This window comes from Cyrtonyx montezumae, unplaced genomic scaffold, assembly GCF_038088225.1.
Source record: "Cyrtonyx montezumae isolate F1298 unplaced genomic scaffold, pur_monq_1.0 scaffold_23, whole genome shotgun sequence".
Classification (NCBI taxonomy): Eukaryota; Metazoa; Chordata; class Aves; order Galliformes; family Odontophoridae; genus Cyrtonyx; species Cyrtonyx montezumae.
In genome coordinates this window covers 11,385,388-11,399,780 of record NW_027071970.1, presented here as the reverse complement: position 1 = coordinate 11,399,780, position 14,393 = coordinate 11,385,388, and the positions used below count along the sequence as shown (strand labels likewise).

Here is a 14,393-nt window from a genome sequence, read left to right as displayed (position 1 = left end):
TGTGAATTACTAGGGGGTCATGAGATGTAGTGTTGAGACAGTATTGCTCAGTGATGGAGTGGTTTAATCTATAGAGAGAGATGTAACAGTTTTAATTGCTGCATTAAAGTCCTGTCTGAACTCAATGCTATATGGCTTTTACTTAGAGCAGAAAGGTTCAGCTGAATTGAATAAAATGTGCTTATCCTATCTATTTGCAGTACTGCAGAAGGTACATTATCAAACAACTTGGGATAATGTGCAGTATGCTACATGAAAACTCCAAACTTTACTTTTTACACCTCCTGCAAATTACGACCTTCTGTGAAATACAAAGTCTGTTTTGTAACGATATATGCAACTTTGGGTGCTGGTCTGGAAGGATTTTTTCAGTGTTGGTAATCATATATTAGAATCTCTATATACTTATTTTGTTTTATGCTTTCCAGTATCCAAATTAAGTGTGCCATAGGGATGTGAGGAGTTAGAGTGAGCATAGTTGTTTTTAATATAGAGTTCATGCCATTTAAATTCCATGTGCTCTGTGTCAGTACTGAGAGGTGTTTTCCAATACTGTGTAACCTGATGTTTGAATGTGTATAGTGCAAACCTTTGTGTTCAATTTTAGGACTAATTTTTCACTGTTATTTCAGAATGCTGGAGGAGAAGGAAGAGCCAGGTTTTCTTACAGGCTTGAAGATCCCTGCTCCTTGGGCTGCTGGGAAGACTGTAGAAACAGTTCATCCTGTCAGGGATAACTATAAATTTAAGGAAACTGTGCACATACCAGGAGCTCGATGTTTGTACCTTAGATTTGACAACAGATGTTCTTCACAATACGATTATGATAAGGTAAGCCCATGCCAACTCAGAAATTCTTCTCATCTCTATTTCTGTCAGCAGTACTTCTCATTTCCATCTTTTCTGCCTCTCAGCTTTCTGGGTGCCCTAGTGCCAGTGGTCAGGGTAGTGAAGCAGATTTGTATTGACTGAGTATTAATGCATGCTGTAACGTCACAGTCTGCTTGCTTCTATGCCCTAAAGTATGGGGACACTGGGAAATTATTTCTTATATTGCACAAATGTGAATAACTTTTCAAAGGAGTTCTTGAGTTCCATCTTAGCACAGAGAAGACTAGATTTAGCCAAATACTTTAAAAAGTAAAAACACTAACGTGGAAAGGCATTGAGATGAAGGGTGAAAGATTCCTATTTTATTTCAGTTACTCTTGTAGTACTGAAGTATGTACTCTAGAGGTGCAGGGTTTTTTTTTTTCCTTCCATAAATTCAAACCAAATGCGTTTTGTGATGGCTCAGGTTCTCCATGTGCCTTCCTTATTTTTGCTGTTGTTTGGTTTTCCTTATTTCTTAAAACTGATCTAGCTGCCTACTTTGTAGATCAGTGCAGGTTATTTGAATTCGGCAGAACTGGAATAGTTACTTTTCTTGGTGATAAATGGCTTGTTTACATGAATTAATATAAGTATCTCCAGTGTAAAGAAAGTAATAGCACTGCTTTTCATTTTTATTTTTTTTCTGAAATAATCAGAGAGCTACTTGTGCAGCTTTCTCATTGTTGAGGAGCCACGTGCTCCTCAACATTGCGGAGCAAGTCCTGCAATACTGACTCTCATCAGTGTCACTCATGACTGGTTAAATTCCTCCAGAAAACTTTGGGCCTCATCATGTTCCCAGTAAAGTGGCTCATGTTCCCAGTAAAGTGGCTGATGGAGTGCCAACTTCAGTGGGAACAGGATCAACCCCTCTGTTTTTAGAGAGGCAGTATGTTCGAGTTGGCTGAGCACGAGGACTGGAAGTTAGGATTTCTCCTGACTTCTGCTCCTGGTTGTGCTGCTGACTTGCAGTGTGACCCTGGGGGCAAGTCACTGAACTTCCTCTCTGCCTCAGTTTCCCCATCTGTAAAATGGGGATAATAATACTTGCCACCTCCCCTCACGAGGTTGTTGTGAGGATTTGTTAATGTAGATAAAGCGCTTTGAAAATCTGAAGCGCGGTGTAAGTGCTAAGTATTATTATTATTATTAGATTTTCTTGTTTTTCTCTTACAGTCTAACAGTGTATTTTATGTTTTGAAGTTGGTGATCTATGCTGGTCCTAACACAAACAGTAGGAAGGTTGCTGAGTATGGAGGCAATACACTGGGATATGGCAGCCGTAGTGTCTTAGGAACTGGTTGGCCGAAGGACTTAGTAAAGGTACAGTATTACAATCCAACAATATTTCACATAGAAAAATCCACTTTGGAAACCATGTCAAGTCCATTTTAACCCTTCTATGATTCTATGATTCTTATAGCAACGAAGTCCAAGCTTTTAAGTGTTATGATTTTCCCTGATCAGAGCTCTTCTGAAGTGGGCCGCTGTCTCCTAAGGGCATGTCTTTAAACTTGTCCATCTGTTGCGTGTGATGCTTCTCTTTGATCTCATCTGTTTTACTTACTGCTTCTTGCTGGAGTTTGTTAGAGGTGCATTCCAGTCCTGCAGCCTCTAATGACACTGCTGTTCTCAGAAGTCTGTCTTAGGATGAATTCTGGCCCAGTCTGAGGCAGTGCATGTTTTCTCAGGGTCTGAGGGGATGATTGCTGATTTCTTTATTTTTTAGGTTTCTGGGCCACCCTTCACAAGTGGCAAACGTAGCAGTGTTCCAACCATTTGTGTTGGGTTTTAAAAGTACATCAGATCCTTTTTTTTTTTAAATGTACATAACAAAATATAATTGCCCAAAGAAGAATGAGAAGCAATGATCTGGAAGGCAATCTCAGGCAATCGATAATAATAATGGGACTTGGGTGAATTTTCAGACCTTGATTTTTTTCATAATATTCTTTTAGCAGAAATCTTCTACTCATCTCTTGACATTCTTCTCCTTGAGGAGCTTGGCTGTCTTCCCACCCTGCATGAATTTTGCAGACAAATAAAAAAGCATTTTGATGAAAATTAAGGCTGTGTAGCACAAACTGACCTGATGCATTCTTCTTGTGGTTCTCCAACTTTCCTTTGTTGCTTTACTGTACTTAGCCAGCAGCAAAATTGAAGTCAAATTGTCCACTGAAAGATGCCCTTACACAAAGGGAATCTTTTAAAATCAGAGTGTACAATTGGAGATAAAAGTTATACTTAAATAGTGGTCATGAAAAACATTAATCCGTAAAATAAGCCACTTTTATGAAAAGCCTGTTTGTTTGCCTCAATTCTTAAATATCTCTTGTTTGTGTTTGTTCTTTTTTTTTTCCTTCCTCCTCCCCTTCAAAATTTTAAGGTGGAAGGAGATACAGTCACCTTCTCCTTTGAAATGAGGAGTGGTCGTGAGCACAACACTCCAGACAAAGCTATGTGGGGCTTTGCTTGCACTGTTCGAGCACAGGTACTCAAACGTGACAGATTCTGTGGCACAGGTTCAGCTTACATGTATTTTCTGTTACATAGTTTAGATCAAATAGAAATGTACTTAAAAACGGAGTTGTTAAAGTTTAAATTTAGAACAGTCGTAGTTTACTGACTTTGGATGTAGGATACATTTAAATGTATAGGATCCTTACCTAGGCGTGCCCTTTGGCATGGTATGTCACATGCTTAATGTTTTATGAAGATAGCTATTGCCAAATTTATCTGTCATGTCGTTGGCACTGGCGTGGGTGAAGTTGCATTGACATCTGTTGCTGCTTATAGATGAGAATTCCTCTAAAGAAATGGTTATAAGGATGCCAGGCTATGAAGAGAGTGGAGTGGGGGGAACTTGAATCCTGCTGCTGAGGAGCTAGGACTAGTGTGATGAGAGTCAGGCCAAGGACTGACTGAACCAAAACCAACTTTGCTGTTTCTTTTCTGTTTATAGTTTCGAGTTATTCTTCTAGATTGCTTGTAATCATTAAAGCATTTTTTTCAGTGCATCTCTCCATAAGATGCACTGTTTTGAAATATGCTGGGGAAGGATCTTGAGGTTGATTGGTGCAACGTATTGCTGTTCCTCCTGCAGGAGTCTTCAGAGGATGTGTCAGGAGGTTTGCCATTCCTGGTTGACCTGGCACTTGGCCTTTCTGTGTTAGCTTGTTCTATGCTTCGGATTTTATACAATGGACCAGAAATTACCAAAGATGAAGAAACCTGCCAAGAGCTTCTAAGATCTAAGCTATTACAAAGGTAAACAAGCAAAAACTTCATCTGACATTGCATTTTCCGAAGGATGATTTTGTAGTTGTGCTCAAGTCCCGTGCCTAAGTTGTCATGCAGAGTTTGTTCAATGCTTCTGCACTGCTCAAAACAGAGGAAATAGTCTGTAGAATAAAGGTTTTATTTAGAGTAAGGAGAGGAGAACTGGGACATGCTTGATACAAGCCACACTTAGTGTTATAAAATAAAGCTATGTATAAGTCTTTGTAACACGTTGTCCTCTAGTGCCTCTTTCTGAATGAGGAGGGAATGTTTAAGTTGCAGGGGGGAAAAAGCAGAACCCACATCCTGTTTTTCATTTGGTTATGTTTTCAGGTGCCAGTGGCAGGTGGAAGCTAATGGGGTAATATCTCCAGCCCTTACTCCGAGTCCTTCTCCACTGCCTCTTACTATAGATGAGGACAGAGAATTCACTTATCCTTCTGATGTGCTAGTGCCTCCCATTGGACACTATTTTGATCTGCCTAGGATTAGGCTGCCTCCAGGAATCATGATAAAACTCAGGGAGATTTCTGGTCGTGCTCGGCCTCAATTTAGACCCAGCATCAAGTAAGTAGTCATTGCTTTAATCTATTTTTCTAACTTGATTTTTGTTAGAGTATCTAAGTATTAAAACAAATATATATAAGCAGTGGTAGGGATGCAGGATGCCATATGTGCATCTGATGTTCTGAGGATACCTGTCTGGGAATGCAGGTTGGAAATGTGAGTTGTCCAAGTTTGTTGGTTGTTCTTGCTTAATCAGCTTGGCTTTACCTCTACCACCTAGGGAGGTGATTCAGCCTGAAGTAATGGAGGAGATGGTAGTTTCATGTGTGATTAAACATTTGAATTTGGTTGATGCACTCCAGTCCCTGATAAACTTCCAGTATCAGGAAGAACATGCTGAAGAATATGATTTACTTTGTAAAATTATGGGAGAGACTTTTAAGAAGCTAAATGCCATGGAGAGACAATTACAGGTACTAAATAAAATTATACAAATAAGAGTTTTTGTTTGAGAATAAAGGTGTATTAGGAGCATTGTAGAAACCTAAAAGTACAGAAAGTACTTACTTTTCTCTATAAAGAGTTCTTACTACTCCTTAAGATAGGCATCTGCAGTATGTGTTATTTCTTTCTTTAGAGTGTGGCTGAGCTGGAGCAGAAATGGCAGAGTGAGGTAGATGACGCCATGCATGGGAAGCTGGAGAACAATATTCCCTTCTTCTATGATTATCACTTCAATGAGGTAAGCCGTGTGGCTGCTGTGTGCTCGTGCTTCGCGTGCTGCTCTCTCAGTATTGCTCATCCTTCTCCTTCACCTGGATTAGAGCAAGATGAAAGAACTGGAACTTCTGTGTTCGATGAAGGAAGTTTCTTTTGATGGAAGTGATCTTGAGAATGTGGTCCTGGCATTAAGGTGAGTAGCTGGATGTTGAGTGCACCATTTTCTGTGAGCGCTGTGAAGTATGCGGGGTTGAAGTTGCGTTTGTGCATAAAATGCTTGATGAAGTTGGCCTTAATCTCAGTATACCCTCTGACACTTACTAGCAACCGATGTTAGATGTTTTCAGGGCAGTCACTAAATCCATTGATAAGTCTTGTAGACCCACTGGGAGAAGCAAAAACATTCAAATGAACTTCTCATCAGGGATGTACATACTTTAATTTTCCTGCCTAAATACATTAATAGTAGTATCAGTACCAGTGAGTACTTACCTAACAAATTGTGTGGCTATTACTTATGCCAACAAAGCAGAAAAAAGAAATACTATGACACTGTCTTCTCTAGAATGTCTTTTCTTGGAGTATTTCAGAAGGCATTGCAATGTAATTGAGTTCACTTCTGTTTTCTGTCATGATCTCAGGGAAAAGTTCTTTCAGGAGGTGAATTCACTGATACAGAAGACTTACCATCCCCTAGCAAAGACAAAAGCTTTAGTTAAAAGCTTGATGAACAGAGCAGAGCTGTTGCTGCACGTCACAATTGCAGCACAGCCTGGTATCACAAGAAGTATATCTGGGACCCCTGCAGAGACTCCAGGTAAACATCTCACTACCAACACTGTACTTTTTTTTTAATCCCTTCCTCTCAAAGGTATAATTTATTCCTTTTCTTCTTTTCTCTCAGAACTAAACCTTCTTTACTTTTTCAGATTAAATAAGATCTTTTACAGTAAATTAAGTTGAGCTTTCGTTTTCTTCGTTGTTGCTATCGGGGTTTTTAAAAGCAGTTTGTAAATGACCTACTACACCAGGAGTGATGTGCTTTCATATTATGTAATATTGCAGCCTGTAAGTCTGCATCTGAGACAAAAGTGATATCTCATGCAGTCCGCCAGCCCGTCTTCCTTCGCAGTATGTCAGCACCATCTGACTTAGAAATGATTGGTAATGAAGATATCGAGTTTGCTCGGTCAAGTCAAAGGTATGCAAGGCTTTCTTCATCTAAGCTGCTGTACAGAGATGTGGCTTGTGTTGTTAAAAACATTATAAATTTTCCAAGCATCCCTTTGTTCTTTTAAGGCGGTGTTAGCTCACTGTTTCCATGTTAATGCTGTGTTCTCGCAGGCGGCGCCACGTTACCAGCCACAGAAGTAGCTCTTTCACTCTTCTGCAGTCACTGACAATTGAGGATAGCAGAGATAAACCTACGTACAGTGTCTTACTGGGGCAGCTCTTTGCTTTCATTGGAACTAACCCTGACCAAGCGGTATGCCATTTTAAATCTGCCGAGTCGTTACACTCCCAGATTCAAACTCCTGTGCTGAGGGGAGGTGTCTGCTTGCATCTCATTAACAAGAGCAATGCCATAGGTATCCAGCAGCAGCTTTCTGCTGGCTGCTCAGACGAGGTGGCGGCGTGGGAACACGAGGAAGCAAGCCCTGGTGCATATGAGGGAGCTGCTGACAGCGGCTGTTCGGGTTGGTGGGGTGACACACCTCGTGGGCCCAGTGACCATGGTACTGCAGGGAGGACCAAGGTTTGTTCGTATCCCTGAAAATAATTTGTTAGTTTGGTCTCTGTAGAAAATAGCGGATCGCATTGCGTCGTGCAAGAGGTGAGAAGTGACTTGAAGTTGAGAGATCAGGTTTGCAGGTCTTAAGCTCACAACACCCCCTTGCACTGGACTTTGTGGGATGAAGCAGCAGAAACTTCCTAAGTGGCAGTAGGTTGTTATTTTTTCAGTTCATTCTGAGATGATGTCTGGAGGGGTATGGTGTCGTTATCTGAACTGATGCTGCGTTCACTGTAGTTAGATGTAAATAGTGGATGTACCCAATACTAATTCTGCATCATCTAAATTTGGTAAACATTTTGCAGGTATTTTGTTTGTAATCAAACTCCAGTCATAATTCAGGTAAAACTCCTATGCTATCTTGTTTACATATATCTCATATTAAAAAAAAAACAAAATATTAAATGAATTGTGACCTTTCTTCTAAATCTTCCTTGAGTAGTTCTTAATATACCGTAGTTTTTGTAAGGCTATGCTTGGAAGTTTGTTTTATTTAACTTAGAAAGCCATTATTTCAAATGTCTCACCACCAACAGAATCGAGGAGCTAACCTGTGGAGGGATGGTGGAACAAGTCCAGGAAGCTTTTGGAGAGACTATGACATCCGTGGTCTCGCTGTGTGCTCGCTACCCCATTGCTTGTGCAAATAGCATTGGCCTCTTATGCACTATTCCTTACACGAGGTATGAAATATTTCATACTGAAAGCGAAGGATCCACACTTGTTCTTATTAGATTTTTACCTTAAGGGAAATGTTATGTAGTATAAATATGCTTTTTTGTTTTTATAAGGAGGAATATCTGAAAACGCTCTGTTACATTTTCTCAGAGTACAGGGTTTTATCTGGTGGGGGAGGGAGGAAATAAAACCATCATTTCTGCAAAGTAATTAATGGTGAAGTTAACAGCAAATTCTTGGTTCTGTTTGATCTGTTGTTTTTAACTGGAAAGCTTCTATGGTAAAATCTGAATGTCTCTCCTCATTCAGGAGTGAGGAGAAGTGTTTGGTGCGCAGTGGCCTGGTACAGCTCATGGACAGGCTCTGCAGTTTGAGCAGTCAGACAGAATCCAGTTCAAATGAAAAACAGACCAAGAAGCAGAAGGTGGCCACCATGGCTTGGGCTGCCTTTCAGGTGCTGGCCAATCGCTGTGTTGAATGGGAGAAAGAGGAAGGTAGGAACACAGCCAGCTGTGCTTGTGTTGTGTGCTTTATTGTGCAGGTGTGAGAGGTGGTGTAAATGTGGATTCAGAATAGCATTCACTGCTGACCTAATGGCATCTGGTTTCCTTGGAACACACACACTGATACAAAAAGAAGTTGGTTTTCTTGTTGGTGTTCGGTGGGGTTTTGGTTTTCGGTTTTTTTTGTTAATCCTTCTGTAGTCTGAGTGTTCTTTTGATTGTGATCTCATTTCTATGGGGAATTGTTTCTGCTTCAGACACAGAAAAAATTGTGTAGCGTTTCCATAAGGAGAATTGTTAGAACTGTGTGTACGTGAGTGTGTATGTGGTTGTGTATTTCTCCTGTGTTGGGATTCACACCCACAGCATGCATACGTTTATGGACACATGGCTATCTCCTGTTTGGATGTAAATCTTGTATTTGTTGTATTAGAGTTTATTTTTACTTCAAGTTGTAGTATTTTATGTCTAAATGTGCTGTAAAAATATGCTACTGTATTCAGTGTATGGGGAAGGAACTTGTAGTTCTGTGCATTTGTTTTTGTTATTTATAACTGTGTGTTCTTGCATCACTTTTAAAGGTGGTTCAACAGAAGCAGTTCACTCTGGCCTGGCTCGTCAGGTCTCCAGCCTCCTTACCAATCACCTTGCACGAGCTACAGAGTGTTGTGGTAATCAAGCAGCAGGAAATGATGCTCTTCAAGATGTCCTCAGTCTTCTTAATGACCTGTCAAGGTACTGGGCCTTTGTTTGTGGTATATCTTTTTCCTTCTGGGTATGAGAGCAGGTGGGTATTCTTTTTCGTTTGCTTTCTTTGACATAATGAAGGTAAGACAACTTTCAAATCATTGTAATCTTTTCAGATGGATTTTTAACTTTTAAATCAAACTTCTGTTTTATTTCAAGATTACAATCAAGCCTTTTTTTTTAAGAGTTACCTTTTTTCCCCAACTTTCAGGAGTCACATAGGTAAAGCAATCCTGAGCCAGCCAGCTTGTGTGTCCAAACTTCTGTCACTTCTCTTGGATCAGCGTCCCTCTCCGAAGTTGGTTCTTATAATCCTTCAGTTGTGTCGTGCTGCACTACCTCTCATGAGTGTTGAAGACTGCGGAAATGTGGAACTGCCTCCCTGGAGTTACTCTGTACCCTCTCTGAATGGTGAACAAGATGATCCCAGCGACCCAGCCTCCAAGATTGCATCTCTGCTCTTAGCAAAGCTTGCAGATTATGTAGTACCAGGTACCGCCATCTTTCGGTGTCATTCTAATTTGAGAAATTGCTAAGCAAGTCCTATTTCTGTAAAGAGCTTTTGTGTTGGCAGAAGCATTGAGTAGGAAATGGTACATGATGTTGATGTTCAACGATCATGGTATTTCACACTCTCACCTGCCTCTTCAACTGGTCTTGGCTAAGGTCTGTGTCACAGTGACATTTTAGGTGCATCTCAAGGTTTTCAGCATTAGCTTCAGGGCCAAGAAAGTTTGTTGATGACACTGGTACTATCTGCCTATTTATTTGTTTAATCCTTTTCACTTCAAGGATGCCAGACGGTTCTTTCTCCAACTGCTTCTGAACCAGATACTGCTTTAGCCAAAAGCAGCCCTAAGAATTCTATAAAAGGTGATAAAGACCCTGGAGAGGAAAGTGAGGCAGTGGATGGCAAACTTTCTATTTTCATCCATAAACGGGAAGACCAGTCATCCCACGAAGTGCTTCAGCCATTACTGAGGTGATCTCCATGCGTTCATTTGGAATTAACCAGTTCCATTTTTAAGTGCTTCAGTTGTAGAAGAAATGTATTGCAGACATAGTATGAAGTGGGAAAGCAGAATGTCTTCCCAGTACGTTGTATTTCCTGGCAAACAGTAAGACAGTGCAGAAATAGTTCATAGGGCTGATGCTCAGCATACCCCTACGTGGATAAAAATATACACTGCTGTTCTGAATTTCTGGTGAGGTGGTAGCAGAAGGGGTCTAAGTGTTTCTTGAACTTGTCTTTTGTTTTTATTATTAATTAGAGCAGCAAAGCTGAAAGAGGCTTTTGTTTGTGAACATATAAAAGGAGGAAGCTGTGATGGAGTGTGACGTTTTCTTTTTGGCTTGGAGCATATGAACATTTTGCCCTTTCTGAAAAAAAGCACATGAAAAATTATCTACTTGAATAGTATTGCATCAGAAAACATGGATGTGTGTTGTCATAACTGCTATTACGGACCACGTAGGATTTACAGAACTGTTGAAACAAAATGGCTTTACAGTTGTGTTTTTAGTAGAATGGCTAATGACTTGCTGTTGTAGCTTCATCAGTGTTCTTAGTATGCAGTCATATCTGCCTAGATGTGAGATCTCTGAATGTTAAGCAGTCAACCTTATCACCTCCTGCATTTTGCAGTTTGTCACGTCTCCTCCCACTCTGAGGCAGTTTTGAATCCATGCCTTAAAATGATGCTAAAAAGTGCGGTGTTAAGTGCTCTTAGGTGGAAGGTTAACTCAGCACCCTCAGATGTATATTAACCCTCAGACATTTATTAAAAACAGTTTCATTGTGCTCCTCTTGGAGCGAGAAGGGCTGAATTGTTAGCAAACAGCTGCATTCAGCAGCACTTAATTCCTTTTGTGAATTACAGTACACTTGGGTACGTCCTTAATTATCAAGTTACTGTTACTGTTGAGAGTTTGGTTGTGGAAGTTGATCTGCAGTCATTTAAAGATGAGCATATGTTAAATTAGTCTTTATAGTTCAGATGCTTTTTTCCACCAGTGCAAGTAAAGCTGATGTGCTTTATCTTCACTCTTATAGCAGCTCAGAAGGTCGCCCGTTCCGACTGGGAACTGGAGCCAACATGGAGAAGGTGGTGAAAATGGATCGTGACATGACTAAAGTAAGAAAAGGAGAGAGTTATGCAACTGGTGACCAGAGTTGTTTGTTTTGACTGATATCGAGTCCCCTGTCACTTGTTTAACGGCTTTCTTTTATTTTGCAAAGCACGCTAGAAGCAGAGCTGTGCATGCCATGTTAGCAGTGTGTAGTTGGTGATGTAAATAGTGCTAATGTTGGAAAAAAAAGATTCAGCTGATACTTTCTCCATCTGTCGTAGGTCGTTTAGATCCTGTAATATTCATTTTCCATAGGCATTAAGTGCACGTTCTTGGTATGAATTTTAAGTCACGTATTGAAACTCAGTTTTCCTATCTGTTTTCAGACATGCTCTTGAATGCTTGTACAGAAATATTCAAGAGATCTTGTTATTTTTTATTTGCTCTTTAAAGCTTTTTTGATCAGAAACGAGAAATGTGCTGTTAATTCTAGCCTTAGCTTTCTAAAAGCACTCAGTGCACACTGGTCTCTAAACTATGTAGGTCAATTAAAACAATAGTTGTGGCTGATAATATGCATACAGAAGGACATTCTGCTGTGGTTGCAGTACTTATGCAGAGGGAAGAAAGATGAATGCCAGTATAGTGTAACTGAGTGGCACTAACTTCAGTGTTTCTCACAACTGTATTTCAGAGTGGCTGCTGTGAGGTTGTTACAGAAGAAGCTGCTGCAGCTCTTCGCAAGGCGACGAAGTGGGCTCAGTCTGGTCTGATAGTCAGTGTGGGGCCACCCATAGAAACTGCCAATCCAGAAGCGACTAGTGGGATGTCCACTGGGGACAAAAAGAAGACTGCACAGACTTCTATTTGCAGGGAGAGAAATTCTGAGCTTGCCAGGTAGGTCACTTCGATTCTATACTTAGTAGACGTTCTACTTTTTTGTATACTGCTGTTTGTAGTGCTCTAGAAAACAGCTTGGAGATACATAAACTTCCCAGTTTTGTTCTGTATGTTGTTCTGACAGCTGAAGGTTCTTTCCTTCTCTTGTTTTGCACGTTGTTTCCTTTGCTGTGTGTAGGACTGACCCTGTAAGACCATTCATCAGCGGTCACGTTGCAAACAGCATGGCAGCAGAGGTGATTGCTTTGCTACACAGCTTGTTGATGGCACCAGAATCAAATGCAGCTCAGATATGGACAACAACTGCTGAAAAAGTAAGCAAACGGAACATCAGTCATCAAATTGTAATGAAACATAATTAAGTTCTCTTGATTACTGAATATATTCTGATTTCCTGAGCTACTCCTTTCCAATTTACTGTTTGTAATGTTTTGAACAAGGATGTGTGACTGTGTGGCCACAGCTCCTTGTCCTCTGTATCTATCCCACCTAAGATGTCATATAAGTAGTAGCAAATTATCTAATGATGAAGAATGTATTGTTGCCTGTCAGCAACTGTAACTTCAGTAGTTAAGGTGCTTGCATAGACTTAGTTACCTTGCTTTTGCTGGGTAGTTACTGCACCTTTGTAGTTCAGCCCTTTTGGCCGTGACCTCTGAAGGTCTGAGGTGTTGGCTAGAAAGCATACAGCACATTGCTTTTATGTTCCTCTAAAAGCAGTAACACCTAATCTGTTACTCAGGCTAAATCCTCAAGCAAAGACTTTTGCTGAATCTGTATGCATATTTCTGATTCTAAAAGTTATTAGGGAATAAAGCTGGCTTTGATGGTATTCGCACTTCAGAGGACTTGGAATATTTTGAGTTACATAATTCGCTTTGAGAACAAAAATAATTCATCTGAGACTGTGTGGGCTGGAGGCTTGGGGTGTTGGGTTCTGTTTGAATTGTGCTTTGAAGTCATTATCTGGTATTTCTGCTTCTGTCTTCAGGTTCTGTCTCGGGCTCTGATGTACATTCCACAACTTGGGAAATATGCAGAGAGTATTTTGGAGAATGGAAGTAGCAGTGGAAGGAAGCTTGCTAAACTTCAAAGAATTGCTCGACAGGCAGTGGCTGCTCTTTGTGCTCTAGGTGGCTTTAAGGAGACAATTAAAATAGGTTCTGAAGTTCAGGTAATCTGCTGCCTTTCACATCTTGTACCTTCAAATGACAGTCGATGCTTTTGGCCGTGTTTTACCTGCTTTGGCATAGCTGCAGATTGCCTGCAAGTGTGAAGCAGTTTCAGTAACACTTGTGGAGGCTGCAGCTGTGTGTTGAGCCTGCGAGGTGTTAAGCACGCCGTGTTCCGTGTTTGTGAAACCTTAAATTTATGCAAACCTTCTTTGATTGTAGGTTTTAGGTAAAGGAATAGCAGGAAGCATTGGAGTTGTGGCATCTATTAATGAGCAAGAAGGTATAGCAACGGTCAAATTTCCACCTACCACTATAGACAGTAGAAAGACCTCACAAGCATCAGACACTTTAACTATTCCATTATCTAGGCTCTGTGTTCCAAGATCTGAGGTACGGTAGTTTTAAGAATCCAGTATTAACTGTAATATCAGTTGTGGGGTTTTTTTTTTCCACAGAAAAATTCTTCAGAATGCTGGCAGTTGATGGGAAGCGTGTAAAAAGTGTTTCATCTTTGATTAAAGCTGTTTTGTGAAGTTTGCCTCATTTTAAACATGATATCTGTATTTAAGTTCTCATTGAAGTAACGTGAATGTTCATCTCTTGGTGCTTAAAGATGTTCCTTTGCATACTGTGGTGGGGTTTCTTTTCCTTCTCTGCTGGGGTTTGGTGCTGGTTTTGTAATAGTACAAAATGAGAATTAACTCCAGGTAATAAAACGCCCTCGTTTCCTAGAAACTAACTACTTGAATTTAACTTTTTACCGTGCCCCCCCCACCATCAGGCATTGCCTCTTCATAAACTGTCCATTACTGAGAAGGTAGTACAGGCAGTCCAGTCCATGTTGCTTCCTCAGGAGGGAAGTCTATCTATTCACACCTCACTTCCTGCAACAGGAGATGGCTCAACTCCAGTAATGGCAGTGGTCCGGCTCCTTGCTGAAATAAGAACCAGGTGAGCTGTTGTTCTTGTGCTGTACTCCTGTCTGTTGTGATGCCAAACAAAAATGAGTTCAAATGAATTGCGTGGCTTCTTGTTTCTTCTTCTGCTGGTATTGACATGGCAGCAAGGGATGACAGAATTTCATGTTCACTTCCTTGATTACATGTAGAGCCTGGATGTTGTTAAGAGTACCAGAAATGAAGTGCCCCT

General features: G+C 40.6%; 1 protein-coding gene across 1 annotated transcript in view; it reads left to right on the top strand.

Annotated features, from left to right (window-relative positions):
• HECTD4 (HECT domain E3 ubiquitin protein ligase 4) overlaps nt 1-14,393 on the top strand; it is a 60,649-nt gene that overhangs the window by 25,405 nt on the left and 20,851 nt on the right. The window contains exons 21-43 of the mRNA XM_065739266.1: nt 633-831; nt 2,077-2,196; nt 3,260-3,364; nt 3,977-4,140; nt 4,486-4,719; nt 4,940-5,132; nt 5,297-5,401; nt 5,484-5,572; nt 6,021-6,196; nt 6,445-6,580; nt 6,724-6,865; nt 6,969-7,135; nt 7,708-7,854; nt 8,159-8,343; nt 8,934-9,087; nt 9,311-9,591; nt 9,892-10,081; nt 11,153-11,234; nt 11,864-12,066; nt 12,248-12,383; nt 13,061-13,243; nt 13,464-13,634; nt 14,026-14,195. Of these exons, the coding sequence (XP_065595338.1) occupies nt 633-831; nt 2,077-2,196; nt 3,260-3,364; nt 3,977-4,140; nt 4,486-4,719; nt 4,940-5,132; nt 5,297-5,401; nt 5,484-5,572; nt 6,021-6,196; nt 6,445-6,580; nt 6,724-6,865; nt 6,969-7,135; nt 7,708-7,854; nt 8,159-8,343; nt 8,934-9,087; nt 9,311-9,591; nt 9,892-10,081; nt 11,153-11,234; nt 11,864-12,066; nt 12,248-12,383; nt 13,061-13,243; nt 13,464-13,634; nt 14,026-14,195 (3,732 nt within the window). The remainder of the gene's footprint in view (nt 1-632; nt 832-2,076; nt 2,197-3,259; nt 3,365-3,976; nt 4,141-4,485; nt 4,720-4,939; nt 5,133-5,296; nt 5,402-5,483; nt 5,573-6,020; nt 6,197-6,444; nt 6,581-6,723; nt 6,866-6,968; nt 7,136-7,707; nt 7,855-8,158; nt 8,344-8,933; nt 9,088-9,310; nt 9,592-9,891; nt 10,082-11,152; nt 11,235-11,863; nt 12,067-12,247; nt 12,384-13,060; nt 13,244-13,463; nt 13,635-14,025; nt 14,196-14,393) is intronic.